This window comes from Erythranthe guttata, chromosome 10 (assembly GCF_056151865.1).
Source record: "Erythranthe guttata isolate IM_541 chromosome 10, IM_541, whole genome shotgun sequence".
Classification (NCBI taxonomy): Eukaryota; Viridiplantae; Streptophyta; class Magnoliopsida; order Lamiales; family Phrymaceae; genus Erythranthe; species Erythranthe guttata.
This window is the reverse complement of record NC_142542.1, coordinates 2,259,397-2,277,355: the sequence shown is the minus strand read 5'-3', so window position 1 is coordinate 2,277,355 and position 17,959 is coordinate 2,259,397. Positions and strand designations below refer to the sequence as shown.

The following is a 17,959-nucleotide window of genomic DNA, read 5'->3' as shown; positions in this document are numbered from 1 at the left end:
CGGAGCAGCCCTCATTGTTGTGTGCCAACATATACAGTTGTTGTATAGATCTCTAAGGATAGGCTTGAAGGGAGTTCAAGGTACGCAGTGAGGAGCTCGATAAAGAAACACGAAAGTTCTAGTTGTGTACAAGAACGGTCAAGGTTTAAAGAGGGAGTCTTTAATATCTTTTATTAAGTCCTATTAATGTACACTGTTGATTAATAAATGGACCATGCAAACAACATGGTCAATTAGCGTCCAACTTAATCCAAATTTCGAGAAAAAACATAAAGTAAATTAGAAAATCGCGAAAAACATAAGGAGGTTTTCTCAAATTATTTTTAAGCGTGTTGATTTATATGCATATAGAAATCAGTTATTCTAAGTTGTAACAATTTTACTTGTTAGCACAAAATTATGTTGCAACTATCATTCTTGTGTCGTCATAGTAATTAACTACTAAATAACAGATAAAAAAACATGAATTTAATATGGTTCAGACACAAATGTGCCTACATTCACAAGGACCTGCAAACACAATTTCACTAGTTCAGATTTAGTTGATTGAAATATTAAAGCGTATATTAGACCTAAAAATAACAAATCTAATATAAAAAAATATAGCAAATTTATTAATCGACTATGCAAACAACATAGTTGATTAGCATCCATTTTAATTCAAATTTCACGAAAAAACGGAATCACCGTCGTGCTCGAAAACGAACGTGTCACATACTTAGGTGGGTACCCAATATATATTACGGTAGATTCCAAACCTCCTAAAATTACCCCAAATAAGCATCACTTTCATTCATTTCTGATTAATTTATCCAGACTATAAATATAAGAATACTTCAATACAAAAAATCACAGTCGCAGAGAAAAGCGAAAACAGAAGAGATTTGAAAATTTAGGCATGGATTTGTTGCCGGGAGAGTCGTCGCAGATCTTGAGCAAGACCAAACTACGCTTCCGCTCGCTCAAGCTCGTTAATTACAATGAAGACGACATCTTGGCGGCGACGCCGTACGCCGTCGACTACGGCCGCCTTAGCAATGGCCTCACTTACTATGTGCGCGCCAATTCCAAGCCTAAAATGAGAGCTGCTCTCGCTCTCGCCGTTAAGGTTGGGTACGTGTATTTTTTATCCGACCTCTTTATTTTTCGGGGATTTCAGACTACGGTATTACTGAATTTTGCATTTAGTTTGTTGGTAATTTTGAATTCCGAGTAGTTTGTTGGTAATTTTGAATTCCGAGTAGTTCTGGCTCTACGATATGATTTGTAATAGGTCGAATAGTTACGGAACAGATCTAATTCTGGACTTTATACGGACAAAATTCAGATAAAAAAATGGAGGAGATAGTTACTGGAGTTGGTTGGTACTGAGTTCATACTAATTCTGGTAGGATGCTGTTGATGTGGACTATTCGACTTTCGGTTTCGGTTTAAACAACCAAATTAATGCACTTCCTAAATAAAACATTTTGGTTTAAAAACGATATGAGATTTTTTTAGACAGGGTTTGTGCGGAATGAGTGACGGAGTAGGGTTAAATGATTAATGCGTTCGAGGGTAATTTCTTCTAGATGGTCAGAAAATTGTGTTTGTGGCACATTCAGTATAGGATGTTACAATGAATTTTGTTAATGTGCCAGACAAACAATTCAAAAAAAACAAAAACATACGGGTTTATCTAGTATTTAAGTTCACAGATTATTTTGACGAGATGGAAAGTTTTCCATGCAATAGATAGCACATTATCATGTAGATGATAAATAGCCCTGTTACATTCGCTTCATAGTTCAGTCCATAGTCATGTCAAATTCTTACTATTGTTGCAACTCTGTAGAGATAGTACAACAAAAGCCAAAATAATCAGAAAATTTAATTACATTGCAATTGTGGTTCCCTAAAGACCAACCTCCAGAACTGCGCTCAGTTTTGTTTTGCATCCATCAAAATTGAGTTTATATGATACTAATTGAGGCATTAAATTGAATGCAAATGTGTCCAAGATAAGCATCAAGTAGCAACCAAAATAAGTCAGCAAAAAGCACCTCACTTTTAATACTAAGTAAATATCACAATCATCATCACCTGTTGTATTCTGTAGCAGAACTTGCCTCCCCTACTTTGGTTGGTATATATGTTCTATTACAGCCATTAAATTTCAATGAACATCTATGGATTTAGTAATTTTGGCTGAAATCTTTTAGTTGTTATTTGGCTATTACCCTTTCAAACTTGATTGGGTGTTTCTCCCAACTTCATTATGTTGTTGCACCCATTATTTTCTAAACTATGATATCAGATTTCCTAGATGAGTCAGTTTGAACTTTCAGAAAACTGAAATTTCGAAGGTTCATCCTCAAATAGTGTAGCCAATCGTCTATATGAAAATTCTTAGAACAGTGAATTATAAGTGTTTTTGGTTCATATTTTTGTATTTTCATATAGACTGACACTTTAATGCTTGGATGGATGAACAATTAACCTCAATTTATACTGAATACAATACTTGTTTTGAGGCTGCTGCACAACAGAAAATTTGAACCTGATACATGGATAGTTTTATCCCGGGGATTAATACAACTTGCGAATGCATGTTCTTTTTTGTTAATTAAACTTTCTAGTAGGCCTACAGAAAAATTCTTAAAAGATAAAATGAAGTTAAGCTATTGACAGTTCAGTCTCTTAAATAGTCGATACATTTACTGAGCTTACCCTTTGATTAAGGCAGTTCAGTTCTGGAAGAAGAGGAAGAGCGTGGAGTCGCTCATATAGTTGAGCATCTAGCTTTCAGCGCCACCAAGAAATACTCAAACCATGATATTGTCAAATTTCTAGAAAGTATCGGGGCTGAATTCGGTGCCTGTCAAAATGCTATGACATCAGCAGATGAAACTGTTTATGAGTTATTTGTTCCTATCGACAAGCCTGACATATTATCTCAGTCCATTTCAGTCTTGGCGGAGTTCAGTTCCGAGGTAAAGGGTTTTTTATATTTATGTAGTTGAAGTATATTATTTTACTCTAAAAATGTCGTATCTCGTGTAGTACAGGTCCGCGTATCAGTGGATGACTTGGAAAAAGAAAGGGGAGCTGTACTCGAAGAGTATAGAGGAAGTAGAAATGCTAATGGAAGAATGCAGGACGCTCACTGGGTTCTCATGATGGAGGGCTCAAAAGTAAGGCCTTGTTTTTGCCCTTTTGATATTGCTGGAAATTTATAAAGATGGTAAATGACAAAAGCATTTGAAAATTTCTATCTCTGGTTATAGTATGCAGAGCGATTACCTATTGGACTCGAAAAGGTGATCCGTGCAGTTAGCCCCGAGATTGTGAAACGGTTCTATAATAAGTGGTACCATATGCAGAATATGGCTTTGATTATTGTTGGGGATTTTTCTGATACGCAGGTTATTTTTTTGTTATTTGTTTTCCTTTTTAACATTGATCCACCTAACATCAAGATTTAATTGGTTGTTCTTTATCATCCCTTTATTCTTCTTTCATGGCAGAGTGTTGTCGAGATGATAAAGACTCATTTTGAAGATAAAAAACCAGAACTTGATCCTCCTCCGATACCGCAGTTCACTGTCCCATCACACGAGGAGCCACGTTTTTCAAGCTTTGTGGAATCAGAAGCAGCTGGGGTTAGTACAATAAATTTCAATTTTACCATGCAATTATACAAATTCAACTTTATTTTAATCCGGGATTCTTTTCACAGTCAGCAGTGATGATCAGTTGCAAGGTTCCAGTGGGTGAGCTGAAAACCGTGAAGGATTATAGGAATTTACTCGCCGAATCCATGTTTTTCCATGCTTTGAACCAAAGGTTCTTTAAATTGTCTCGTAAGAATGATCCACCCTACTTTTCATGCTCAACTGCTGCTGATGTTCTCGTCCGTGCAACCAAGGCATATATAATGACCTCATCTTGTAAACAAAATGGGACGACTGTGGCACTGGAATCAATGCTGGCTGAGGTATGTCTTTATTCCTTATGAACTAACTTCCACGTCTGCACTTTACTTATGCATGACTTTTCAGGTTGCTAGGGTTCGTGTACATGGATTCTCTGAACGTGAAATATCTGTTGCCCGTGCCCTTTTAATGTCAGAGATTGAATCTGCCTATCTAGAGCGAGATCAGATGCAATCGAGCAACTTAAGAGACGAATATATACAGGTAACATTCTCTCTCCCTCTCCCTCTCCCTCTTCACTTCTGAACTTTAAGTGGTTTAAACAAAATCTTGCTCCATTTTTGAATTTCCTTCTCATTACACAGCATTTTCTCCGAAATGAACCTGTTGTTGGGATTGAATATGAAGCACAACTTCATAAAACTATTCTACCTCGTGAGTATTTTTGTACTTCTTCCGAGTGGCTTCTTTATACTAGAGTAGTCTGTCATTTTAATGTTCTGTTCTTGTCAATTGTAGATATATCAGTTTCTGAGGTATCCCAATATTCAGAAAATTTCCGGACAACATGCAGCTGCGTAATAAAAACAATTGAGCCTCGAGCGACTGTAACGGTAGACGATTTAAAAACGGTTGTTTTAAGAGTCAATACTTTGGAAGAAGACGGAGGCATTTCCCCTTGGGATGAGGAAAGCATCCCTGAAGAAATTGTTAGTATAGAGCCAAATCCAGGGTGAGCTTATATCTCTTATAACCCCACAGGACAATCATAATTTATCCCTTATATTGCGAGCATAATTGATTTTTCATCCCGAAGAAATTGATTTTTGGCATAGCACTAAGTTCAAAAGTCCGCAATTTTTTATTTTTTTTTTGTTCCCTGAATACAAGAGGTTGTCGTATTTACAACAGCGATACATGATTTGCTATCTTTTGTTATGTTTCAGTCATGTGGTGCAGCAGGTTGAGTATTCCAGCATTGGTGCAACTGAGCTGATTCTGTCAAATGGCATGCGAGTTTGCTATAAATGCACAGACTTCTTTGATGACCAGGTAATAGTAATATAATTAAAACAATATTATGAGCTAAAGGTGTCGTTTAGAAACTTATATATTTATTAACTGATAAAATGGGTATAGAATTTAATGTTGAACTTCGAGTACATCGATGATGGCCTAAGGATGTTTTATGTTGTCCAATGGGTAATCTTCCGAACCTTGTTCCTGGGTTCACTCTAATGACAGGACACACCAAAGAAAAAATAATTGGGATTTCTTTCTTTTCTGAATAGCAGAACAAAATGAAGTTTGAGCAGTCGGGTCAAACAAGTTTCTCTTATGATCACTTGTTTTTTCCTATTACTTTAACGAATTATGGATCTTAAATAACACTTTGTGGTGTTATTAGGGACTATTTCGTAAAAAGGCACTACCTCACTAGATTTCTCATACTTGCGAATAAAAGAATTCTAGCTTTAGCTGTTTATTGCTATTCAAAAATACTTAAATGTTCTTTAATTATTTTCATCTATCTATAAGTATCAACGGAAAGCGTGTCACCGAAGCAAAATGTGGTACCTCTTATATTTTCGGACAAATGAGTTTAATCCTAAAATGATTTCAGGTCGATTTAATCTTGAGTTTAGTGCTAAAATGCAAAATGATTTCTTCTATTTTCAATATTACTTTATGCAATACTAGCTTAATATTAACACTTTGTTTAAATAGGTTTTATTCACAGGTTTTTCTTATGGGGGTTTATCCGAACTCCAAGATAGCGATTATTTCTCGTGTTCGATGGGCCCCACTATTGCTGGTGAAATTGGTGTATTTGGTCATAGACCTACAGTTCTAACGGATATGCTTGCTGGTAAAAGAGCTGAGGTTGGCACAAGCATTGGAGCATATATGCGAAGCTTTTCTGGCGATTGCTCTCCTTCAGACTTGGAAACTGCATTGCAGGTTTCTTTTCTTCGATACATTGTCTTCGTCATATTCAACAAGTTTAATTTAGTGATTAGTAAGTCCCAAATTCAGATTTTCAAAGAGGAACGATTAGCTTACATTATTCTTTTCTACATACTATTGTCAAGAGAAGCATATGTTGATACAAACTTTCAACGTAACATGGTGTGAAAGAAGATCTTGATTTAAATATTATGGTTCTATCTTTATATGGATTTATTTCTGCTATATGAATTTAAATTCTGCAGTATGGTAAATTAGATTTGTCAAGCCATTAAATCATTTCTGATTAGTGGATTTCTAACAAGGTCTGTTAAATCAATTTGCAAATTATATCAAGATCTGATTATCTAACTAATCAAACTATTAATTGACTATTAATCCACTATTTTATTAACTATTTTTTTTCTAGTTGGTATATCAACTTTTCGTTACGAAGCCAGAACCAGGGGAAGAGGATGTGAAAATAGTGATGCAAATGGCAGAAGAATCTGTCCGTGCACAAGAGAGAGATCCTTACACTGTTTTTGCCAATCGTGTGAGGGAGATCAATTACGGGAACTCCTATTTTTTTCGGGTGACCTATCTATCCTTATTAGGTTAATTGTTTATTTATTTATTTATTGTACACCTTTTGAAAACCAATATGGTTGTTTTTTTTTCCTCACAGCCAATCAAAATCAACGATCTACGGAAAGTTGATCCGTTTACAGCTTGTGAATATTTCAACAATTGCTTTAAGGATCCCTCGACTTTTACTGTTGCCATTGTCGGGAATATTGACCCATCCATTGCTTGTCCATTGATACTGCAATATTTAGTAAGTTGGGTAGATTCGTCTAAAAGCTCTTGGGTGATTTTGATCCATCTTTTTTACTTACATTTTTCTTTTTAAATTTGATGCAGGGAGGGATACCAAGACCTCCAACGCCAATTATGAATTTCAAGCGCGACGAACTCAAAGGCTTACCGTTTACTTTTCCTTCCACTGTAATTAGGTACTTCAAAACTTTTAACTTCACATTGATTCTCTAGCAGTTAGGATGTTTCTCTTACATGTAAGGAAAATACAAATTTTCATAGTTGTGCTTGTTTTTGTAGCTCGTGAGTTGGAACGGTTTTTTTTATATCTTTTTTTTTTCTCTTAATTTATTAATTATTTTTATTATTAAAAATTGTCCTTATGAATGGCCTATAACATAAATCCATTCTTGGGGTCAAACAAAGACAAAAAAGGTCCCATACGGAAGAATCCAATACAATTGGCCGGGGGTAAAAATTAAATTATGTCCTTGTCTGTGTTTCCTTTAGGTTGATGGCATTTTTTGTTTGTGTAACCATTTATTAACTGCAAACCCACATATTCATCACATTTATTAACGTGCTTGCAGGGAAGTTGTTCGGAGCCCCATGGTGCAAGCCCAGTGTTCAGTCCAGCTTTGCTTTCCGGTTGAGCTCAAGAATGAAAATATGGTACCACCACACCTTACATATCTAACTTTGAACAATATAAATTTGGCGGGACCATTTTAAACTTAGTAGGAATGGGAACGTAATTTTTCTTTTTCACCAAATAAAATCTTTTGCTTTTATTTGTATTCTAGATGGAAGATATTCACTTGACTGGATTAATGAGCAAGCTTCTGGAAACAAAGATACTGCAAGTCCTTCGTTTTAAGCATGGACAGGTACGCGAATGAAAAAAAATAAAATCTTATAGTTAATAAAATAATATTCAAATATGCGTGTCTTAGTTTTATTGAGAAGAATGTGATTTCCTAGATTTACTCGGCTGGAGTTTCTGTGTTCCTCGGTGGTAACAAACCTTCAAAAGTCGGCAACATTCGTGGAGATATTAGTGTTAATTTTTCTTGTGATCCGGAAATCTCATCAACACTGGCAAGTTCTTATTTATTTATTTTTGTTTTTTTTTACTCATTTGGTCAATTAAGTTGGTATCTTAGTTTGGCAATTAGATGATATCATCGTACAGGTTAATCTTGCCTTGGATGAAATCTTGCATCTTCAAGAAGAGGGACCTTCAGATGATGACGTGGCGGCCATCCTTGAAATTGAACAAAGGGCCCATGAAAACGGTTTGCAGGTACACTTCTTGCAAATGGACTTTCGTGCCGATAATATTATTTCACTTTGTCGATGTGGGAGAAAATGACCCAAACTTGTCAAATGCATTTAATTACATATACAATGAACTAGTATGATTTTCTTGGTTTACTAAACGCTGCTCTTTCAGGAAAACTATTATTGGTTGGAAAGAGTTTTGCGCTGCTATCAATCGAGGATTTATTCTGGAGATATTGACGCTTCTTTCAAGGTTTAATATAATTTTTCCACTTACACTACTAATTAAATGTAACTGCTTGAATTCGATTTATTCTTCTAGTCGAAAACCTTATTATGTTGTTTCTCAGGGTCATTGTGTTTTTTTCCTTCATTTTAGGTTAATGTTGATAGAATTTATTGAAACAGTATTTTGAAAGTTGTTTATGAGGTAACATATTTGCGGTTACAATTTGCAGATTCAAGACGAGGGACGTAAAGGAGTAAGAAATAGATTGACACCACTAACAGCTCAGTCAGCATTGCGAAGAATAATACCTTTCCCTTGCAAAAAGCAGTACACTGTTGTCATTCTAATGCCTCAGTCATCCCGTTTTACGAAATTGAAATCTTTCATCACCTCTAAAGATTCAAAGGTCAGTTCTTATGATACTTGGCTTTATTCCTTCAAGCAAATTTATATTTTTCAACTTGCTTAGAGAAAACAAGTTTAGATAGCTTCTCAAATCGGACTTAAAATAACCTGGAAAAAATCAAAAGTTGCTTTGAACCTTTCTCTACGTTTTTACAATGCAAAGAAAAAATATCGTATATCTCAAAATCGTCATCCATAATACCTTTCTCCAATCATAGATACATATATTGTTTTGACTTATAGAACATAATTTTCCTTAATGAAAATATAGCAGCAAAAAGGGGCCCAAAACATATCCCTACAGTTGTTTCGTTGGTTTTACCGATATGTTATTGAACATTTTGAAATTCCACAATATTAATTTTTCTCTTGCTGCAGATTTTGGTTGGCATTGCTGGCTCAGTAGTTTTGGCTCTTTCTCTATGGAGATACTCTCGACGAGCTACCAAATCCTAGTCGATGGTCATATTCATACATCTCGACTCAATCACATCACTTCAAAATTAGGAAGATTTTAATTGTACTCGTCTCGCTTTAGTAAAAAAATCATGAAAGGTGGCCTCAAAATTCGATTTTCAGTGACTAGTGACTCTGAATCTCAGCTTTATGTGATTGATATATCTGCTAAAAAACATTGTTAGTTAAAATGTTGGGAATGACGCAGATCTTCGGAGATCATTTTCTTTGAAGTTTTATTTTGGCTATAGGAGAATACTAACCTTTCCTCACTTTTTTTATGACAAATCATTCATTATACCAAATATTTTCCTTCTGCTACTTGTCGCCATATAAATTGTTTGGTGTTTTTCCTTCTTGAAATGGGATCATCGATCAAGTCCAGTAACCTAAGTTTGCGTAGGTTTACATTCATTTGATACCATACAATTTTTCGAAGTTTCAAGATTTCAGCTTGTTTAAATATTTCACTAGTTTGGTAAAAACCTAAACTAGTGAAATGACAATTTCTTGTAAGATTTTGTGTATTAGAAGTTTGAGATTGGTGCATGATGAGTGATGGATTTTATTTGATGTACATGTTTTTCTATGCAGCAACTAGCATAAATGTTATCCATATCACTAGAAGTAAGATGAAGTTGTGTAACTGAGAAGTTCATCCACTTATGAGAAGAACTTAAGAGGAGTAGGGATCAAATTTCAAAGAATTTGAAAAACTTATTGACATAAGTACAATTTGACAAAATTACCACTACCCACAATTGTATAAAATGGTTAGAGAAAATTACCACTACCCACAATCGTATAAAATGGTTAGAGATAAAGTTGAAATTTCAAACTGCCATGCTGTTAAATTACAATTTATAGAAAAAGAGGGCCCGCGATGGTAGAAAATACAATCTCCCTTATGCACCCGAAATTGCAGCACTTATAGTTGGTAACTTTGGTTGTGCTTACCTCGAGAGAGATGTTATTGTGGAGACAATCTGGCACATTGTGTCGTGTCTCTATATTATCTCCTGCATATGTTCCATTACAATATCATTTATTGTTTTCATGTGGAGAAGATGGGTATAGGAACGACATTGCACTAAAAGTAAAAAGAGACGGACGGTTTCAATTAGAGAATTATTTGGTGTATCGACTTCAACAACGACCCAACGAGAGTGGAATCATTTCTGTTTCAAACGTTTGTTCAACAATTATTGGTTGATACTTTTACCAAGAGGTCTCCTAGTAGCAATATTGAGAGGTGAAACTGACTCTTCAAAAAGGGGCAAACAGATCATAATACCTCCTACATTCACGGGTGGCCATCGCGATATGATCCAAAATTACGAAGGCACAATGGCTATATGCAGATGGGCCGAATATCCTGATTTGTTCGTTACATTGATCTGCAACGAATGTTGGATAAAGATAACAAGAATACTAAAGGATTGTGATTTGAAACCTGAAAATAGACCAAACATTATTTGTCGAGTTTTTAAAATAAAACTCGATCAACTGATCAAAAAGATGAAAGAGTGAAAAGTATCCAGAAAAGTTAAGTCAGATATTACAAAATTATTTTACTACTTTTTCAAAGCTCACATACATTTAATTTTATCTAAATCACGTAATTACTTTATTTTAAAAATTATGAGTATATACAATAGTGTATTATAAAAAAAATGTTACCTTAACACTAAAATATACAAAAATGTTGTATTTATGTTACACAAATTAATATCTTAATACCACCGTGTATTATTACTATAACTTGCAACATTTTGTGCAGTTATATACACTATTTGAATTTCAAAACCGAGGACTACCACATGCTCAAATATTTTTTTTTTACACTCTGATTACAAATATCCAAATTCAGAGGATGTTGACAAAATAATTAATATCTGCTGAAATCTCTAATGTAAATGAAGATCCACTATTTTATAGGTGTGTTAGTTCTCTTATAATCCATTGTCCGTGTGGTGTATTTAATATAAAATCTCCGTGCATGGAAGATGGGTTTTTTTTAAGCCAAAAATCGCCTATGTGGTGGGGGACTAAGGCAACCATTCCGATACTATCATAAATCGAATGAAAAAAAAAGGCATATAAAATGTTAACGACCCAAAAGTGTCCTAGACATGAAGCAAAATCAAACAACAGATTGATAGCAAACCTACAAGAGGCTATCATCTAAAAAATATAGCAAATGCCTAAGCCAAAGAAGGCAAAGGACTATAAGTGCTATCAAAACGGGCAAAATGGAAAGCCCAAACTCTATAAGTGAGACTAATCACAAGGACGGGAAAACCCCAAGATGGAATGAGAGAACTAAAGACCTTGGACTCATCCAAGCGTGTGAAGTGGTAAGCCTAGTACGAAAAGTTGAGCCAAAAAAAATGTAAGAACGTGCCAACCCTATCTAAGTGTGTGGATCTAGAACTATACCAAAAGAAGAACTATACGAGATAACCGGACTTAGTTAAATAGGCTGGCTCGGCAGCTCTGGAAGGCTTGTAATGTGCTTAGAACTTTTGAGAAAAGTTCCGAGTGAACGATTCAAAACCGGCGTCTAATTATGGAAGAAAACCTAGTCGGGGTGTTGCCAGAAGGCTGACTACCCAGGCTAATCATGATGTTCGAGGATACTTATCTCATAATAAGTCAGTTGATCTGGTGGCCTCATATTCTCTCGGTGCCGTACATTTGGGCCTATATGGGAGTTGATCTTCATATGAGTCTGATTAGTGTAGCACCCCATGTAGTTCTCGTCGACTTCTCACCGTTGTCGTGTCGTCTTGTACTTATTAATCCGAAAGGAATGAGCCTCGAGCATGTCCCACATGCCACAAGAAAATGGGTAGTTGACCTTGTATGGTGTACCTCCTTTCAGACTGCGTAAACATGGCTCCATTGATGAGATCAAGCCGAACTGTTGTACGCAGAGATCAGGCATATGCGGCTCTACGACCCACATAAACTGGATCGTGCCATGATACAATGAACGAGGGATTCTCTCGTATATGTCCAGACCATAGGGCAGCCACTCGACCTAAACAGTTAAATTATAAACACATACATCAAAAAATTCAAATAAACAATAATATGTATACACGTAAATAAATAACTTACATCATCAACAGTCATATTGTCGAGTAACCCTCGAATATGCTCGACCCGTCCCGCTTTTAGTGGCATGTCCCACCTCTTGCATCGAGGCTGGAAGTTACGATACCGATTGTTCTCCTCCTGCGCCTAAAACTTCGAGAAGTACTCATATATCCAGCACTGCGAGATTTAATTTATTTGGTTTACTTATATCGAGCACTGTATAATAAGTACCAAAAAAATGCATTGTTTCGTGTAGAAAGCCCACAAAATGTAAGCTTCATTTCATGTGCAAAGTCACGAAATGTAAGGTTACATTCCGAGGTGTTCTACACGAAACGAAAGAGAAATTGCAGAATTAGAAAATTTTCGTGTACGATACAACGAAATTAAAGCTTCTATTTTTAGGGATGGCCATGGGATGTGTTTGGCATTTCCCGCACCCGCCATGTTAGAAAACCCACTAAACCTGCACCTACCCCGCCCGGCGATGGGTGCACATTTCATTAACCCGCACCCACTCCGCAAAAAACCCGTGGGTACTCGCCCCGTCAAAAACCTGTTATTTAGAAAAAAATTATCGTCAAACTTCAAGTTTACTAGGAATTATATAAATCTGGGAAATTCTGAATAAAAAATAAAAATAAAGAAATAGGATTCTGGAAGGTCTTTAGTTTAAAATATAATAATATATATAAAATACAACAAAATATAGTAAAATAATATAGATTTACATGCGGGCGGTTACGGGACAGGTCTATGGGGCGGATACATAAACCGCACCCACCCCGAACCCGTTTTTGGGAGGAAAAATAGAACCCGTACCCTCCCTATTTATTTGCGGAGCAGGCAATTTACTCATAAATTTTGGGGAGGGTTGAATAAAATTTGCCATCCCTATCCATTTCGTGTAAAACTTCACGAAATAGAAGCTTTAAGTTCGTGTAGATCTACATGAAACGAAGCGGAAACCAAAATAAAACGTGCGTCCCGTACAAAACATCACGAAATAAAGAGTTTAATTTCGTGCTTTTTTGCACGAAACGTAGGTTTTTTGTGGTTCCCATTCAATCGACCTAAATCTACATCTAATCGATTCAATTTGTTAGCAAGACAACAATAAAACACAGCATTCACGAAATGGGGTTCGAGCCTCAAATCGTTGGCGGATTGCTTGTTTAATTCGCTAGAATTCAAAGAGGGTCGGAGAGAGTTCGAGAGGATTTTGAATTTTTTTTTTTAAATTTACAAATAAAAAAAAATGCACTGCAAGATAGTAAAAGTTGCATTATGAATAGTATTTCAGAATTTTTAATGATTTGTTTCCTCAATTAGTTTCTTTGTCCGTATCTACTTTCTTCCCACGTACATTTGTTTTCTTTAAATATTAAATTCAAAAATAACAATCATAAGTTTGCTGGTTGCGAAATTTCCAATGTAATCTACACGTATTGGAACAACTCCAATGCAAAACATCAATATTGAAATATCGAATATTTATTTGATAATTAAAAAATATTTTAATATTTATTTATAATTCATCTACTTCAACTATGATTATTAAAAGGGTTAATATGCCATGAGCCCCTCAAAAGAAAAATAATTTGAACTAAATGATAAGTTCCAATCACATTTTTAATTAAATCCTTAGTTTGAAATAATATATGGGCTACATCCCTAATTTTTTTTTATCCATAACTTACTAAATAAATCTAAATTAATCGCATCTAATTTTCTTATTTTTAAGAGATTTTGCTTGATTTGGGTTCATATGGCGGATCTAGGTTTTTCCAAAGTCTGTGGGTGACTATATTCGCGGCGGCTGCGAGCGGTAATGGCTAGGGTTGGCGGCGGCTGAAAAATTGTTGGCGGCTAGGGTTTGGTCGTAAAGTATAGTACACTGTAGTATACTATATTACACCGTAGTATACTATAGTATAGTACACCCAACGCTGAAAAATTGTTGGCGGCTAGGGTTTGGTCGTAAAGTATAGTACATTGTAGTATACTATATTACACCGTAGTATACTATAGTATAGTACACCCAAGTATACTATAATACACTGTAGTATACTATAATCTACTACAGACAAATTGAAAAATATGTAAATTGAAAAAAAAAATAACATGCTTTTTAGTTTTCTTTTTTGTAATTTTCAATATTATGTAGAAAAAAAAAAAGAAGAAGAAGTTTTTATAAGAATGTATAAAATAATACAACGAAGAAAGAAAAAAAGGAAGATGAACGGATATTCTGTAAAAATAAATGTTATATGGAAATTTGAAATATTAAATGCATAATAAATAAAATGATAAATACATTTTGGAATTTATTTAATGCATATTTCGAATTTATGAGTAGAAGAGAATTTTTGGAATGAATTTTATAAAGGATGTGAAGCAAATGTTTAGTTGGACTTGTCATTTAGTTCTAATAAGTTTTGTCACTAGAGACATATATCCTAAGGCCCCTTATTAAAATTAATTATTAAATGAAAGTTTTTTAGTGGTTTTATTCATAATTGACACGTGTCATTTTGTAATTGAATGTCTAGGTAGTTACTTTTTTTTAGGATAAGATGGAATTTTATTAGGCAACATGTGCCAAATTCAAGGGAAGGTCGGAACCTTTAATACTAGAATCAAAATACAATTTTGCAATAGCATGTGCGAGAGTATTCCCATCCCGTTTAACAAACTCAAAAAAAAAAAAAATGCTATCAAATCTAGAAGCTAGGAATAAACAATCTTCGATAAGAGCACCATGAGACACCAAAGTCGGAGAGCCCGCTCGCAGTGCTTCAATAACTTGGAGATTATCACCTTAAAAACCAGCGAAGGCCATCTCGCGTTGACTGATTTGTAATAGTGTGAAGAGCTGCTCGGGCTTCTCCCTCAACCGGTCTTGGTCTTCCGTCGATTTTTTTAGCACACCACCAGATACAGTTTCCACACCAGTCACGAACCACTACTGAAATAGTGAACCGCTGTGAATTTTTAGGAAAGGTTGCGTCGAAATTCGCTTTGAAAGTTCCCGGAGAAGGAGGTTTCCATTTCGCGGGGTGGTCCGCCGGTCTAATAGGCTGGTCCCGCAAGTGTGCTTGAGAAAATGCCACCAAGAAGGATGTCCCCCACACAAGAATGTCGGCATTCGCCATAATTTGCAGGATGTCAACTCCAATGGAGGAACTAAATGAAGTATCAAACTAAAAAACTACCACTTTGATATTCCAAAGTAAAAAATCTTCCTCTAATGGAGGAATTAAAGAGACATTTATTTTGATGTTCAACCACCCCGAGGTGCAAAAATGCTCCCTGGAAATTGAAGTATCAAAAATATAACCACTCCATTAACCTATCATTCTTTGACATGTGACATTTAAAAATATAATTATTCATATATTTAAAAATTGATAATCTATTTGATACTTGTAGTTGGAGTGAATTTTTTTTTCTAGAAGTATCAAATAAATATTTAATGCTCCATTTTGATATATCTCATTGAAGTTGCTCTAATTTTACAAACAAAGAGGTAGAATATTAAAATAGTTTCTCATTTGAGAGTAGAAATTTTTAGTGTTTAGATATCAAGAAGATATTAAAATGCTTTCCCATTTGAGAGTAAATTTTTTAGTGTTTAGATATAAGAAAGGTGGGTTATGGGTTTAATAATCATTTGATACTCCCATTAGAGTTGCTCTTAATATTAACTGAAATAATTTGTGCAGGCATAAATTAAACATTCAGGCACATTTTTTACCATTTCTCAAAAACCAAAAGGTAAAAAACTCAAAAAACTCTCTCAACCCTCTCGATTTTCTTTCGCAAAGCCCGTGCAAATCGGCAACAGATCGGAGGTAATTTTGACGTTTTTACGATCCTCTTGTTATGTAGATTACGAATCCGAAAAAAAAAAACGAAAAAAATCGAGCTTAGCAACACTCGTGTGAATTTACACGAGCGCAACCACTTCGCTCGTGTAAATTCACACGAGTGTGAATTTAAATAATTTTTTTTTTTTTTTAAAATTTATTTCGTAAAAAATGGGAGTTGGATTTTTACTCGTGTGAATTTACACGAGCGCATTGGATGCGCTCGCGTAAATTCACACGAGTGTTAAAAATTTTTTTTTTTTTTTTTATATTTTTTTTTAATAAATTAATTAGTTTAATTAGAAGGTGTGCTCGTGCAAAAACATGCGAGCACTTTTGAAGTGCTCGCCTGTTTTTGCACGAGCACAACAATTTTATTTTTTTTTCATTATTTAAATTCTTTTTTTTTATTATATGAAATATTAATAAAGTGCTTATTTAAAATGTAGATGGCAGGAGGTCGGGGGAAAAGTCTTATGAGTCAAGTTGCCGGTAAAGGCAAGAGCTTAATGAAAGCCTTGAGCGGGAAGGGGGACAATCCGGAAGATCCGGATCGCATTGGAGACCGAGATGTCCTTGCTTCCGCGCGTAGAAGAAAGCAGTTAGCTCGAGAAGCAGCGTTACAGCGGGAAGAAGAGAGACTGAGACGAGAAGCTGTTGCAGCTAGAGCCGGACCCTGTACATTGCCACATGCCGACGACGATAATATGGATACTGACGAGGAGATGGAGGAAGATGATGGGCCAGCAGATGCATTTCAGGATCGTAGAGGTGGTCGTGCCTTACCCTTTCCGCAGCTGCCTGGTCCTGCGTACTTGGAGGGTCCGTGCGAGGGAGGGCCGCAAAATTTAGAGTTTATGCGATGGTTCAAGTCGCATATAGCGATGTACATTTGGGAAGGATATGTAAGTTTTTCTGTCAACACGTGCTTTACATAATTCTTATATTATTCATTTTTTTTAGCTAACAATACATGCAATATTTTTCAGGAGCGCCGTGAAACTACACGGTGCGAGTCGAGGACCAAAGCACTCGAGGACTACCGCGGCCCGCAGGATAACACGATGATTGCGAGGTTGGAGGCAACAGGTCTTTACCACTTACGAGACTGTTTTCTGAAGAGGATGAACAAGAACCTCATGCTAGCTTTCGTGGAGAGGTGGCAGCCAGAGACGAACAGTTTCCACATGCCATGGGGCGAGATGACGATCACGCTCCACGATGTCGCTTTCATCCTGGCGTTGCGGCTGGACGGACCAGCAGTGTCTGAAATTCGCCCGGTAGAAGAGTGCTCACAGAGTCTTGCATCTATATTGGGTGTCGGTCTTATGGACACCAATGAGATGTTTCGAAATAAGGGAGTTGGTTGGGTTAAGGTGAGAGATCAGTTGACCCTTCCCTGCGCCACAGACGACAAGAAGATGAAGGGCTACTTGATGTTTCTGCTTGGGTCTGTTTTGTTTGTAGACAAAACAGCGTCTAACATAAAGCCGTGGTGATCCATTTTACCAACGATCTCGATAATGTCGGCAAGTATTCGTGGGCTTCGGCATGCTTAGCAAACATGTACCGCCAATTGGGTATTGCCACCCGCGCTGGGATGAACAGTCTCTGTGGATGTGTAATTCTCCTTCTGGTACGTGTACCTTTATTAGTAATTATTTATTTATTTAAACTTCTATTTTATTTATTTATTCATTGGTGTTTGTTTGCAGTGCTGGATCTTTGAGTATTTCCCCTGCTTTCGACCACCTCTTTCCCGTTCATATGCCGAGTTTGAGCCTCGATGCAGAAGGTGGGCCCATGGTGGAGGCAATAAAACCACGCTGCAGGAATACCGGAAAATACTCGACGCCATGACCGAAAGAGATGTGAGTAATAATTTTTCTAATTATGTCTATAGTAGAGTTACGGATTTTTCTAATTAGTTTAAAATA

General features: G+C 35.9%; 1 protein-coding gene across 4 annotated transcripts; it reads left to right on the top strand.

The window, feature by feature from the left end:
* The first annotated feature begins 698 nt into the window (after positions 1-698).
* On the top strand, positions 699-9,356 carry LOC105952868 (Insulinase (Peptidase family M16) protein). 4 transcript variants are annotated; one of them, XM_012976452.2, is made up of 21 exons: positions 699-1,113; positions 2,726-2,972; positions 3,048-3,173; positions 3,267-3,404; positions 3,507-3,641; positions 3,719-3,976; positions 4,041-4,178; positions 4,280-4,349; positions 4,434-4,647; positions 4,862-4,967; positions 5,643-5,876; positions 6,292-6,456; positions 6,550-6,699; positions 6,786-6,877; positions 7,271-7,352; positions 7,484-7,567; positions 7,662-7,778; positions 7,873-7,983; positions 8,134-8,214; positions 8,420-8,596; positions 8,974-9,356. In XM_012976452.2, exons 1-21 carry the CDS (start codon positions 899-901, stop codon positions 9,049-9,051), a joined length of 3,018 nt encoding a protein of 1,005 aa, XP_012831906.2. In that variant the 5' UTR covers positions 699-898; the 3' UTR covers positions 9,052-9,356. The 4 variants fall into 4 exon arrangements, with proteins under 4 accessions (XP_012831906.2, XP_088681030.1, XP_088681028.1 ...); XM_088824904.1 differs by having other exon boundaries at positions 704-1,113; positions 3,043-3,173; XM_088824902.1 differs by having other exon boundaries at positions 852-1,113; positions 2,731-2,972.
* The last annotated feature ends 8,603 nt before the right edge of the window (positions 9,357-17,959 follow it).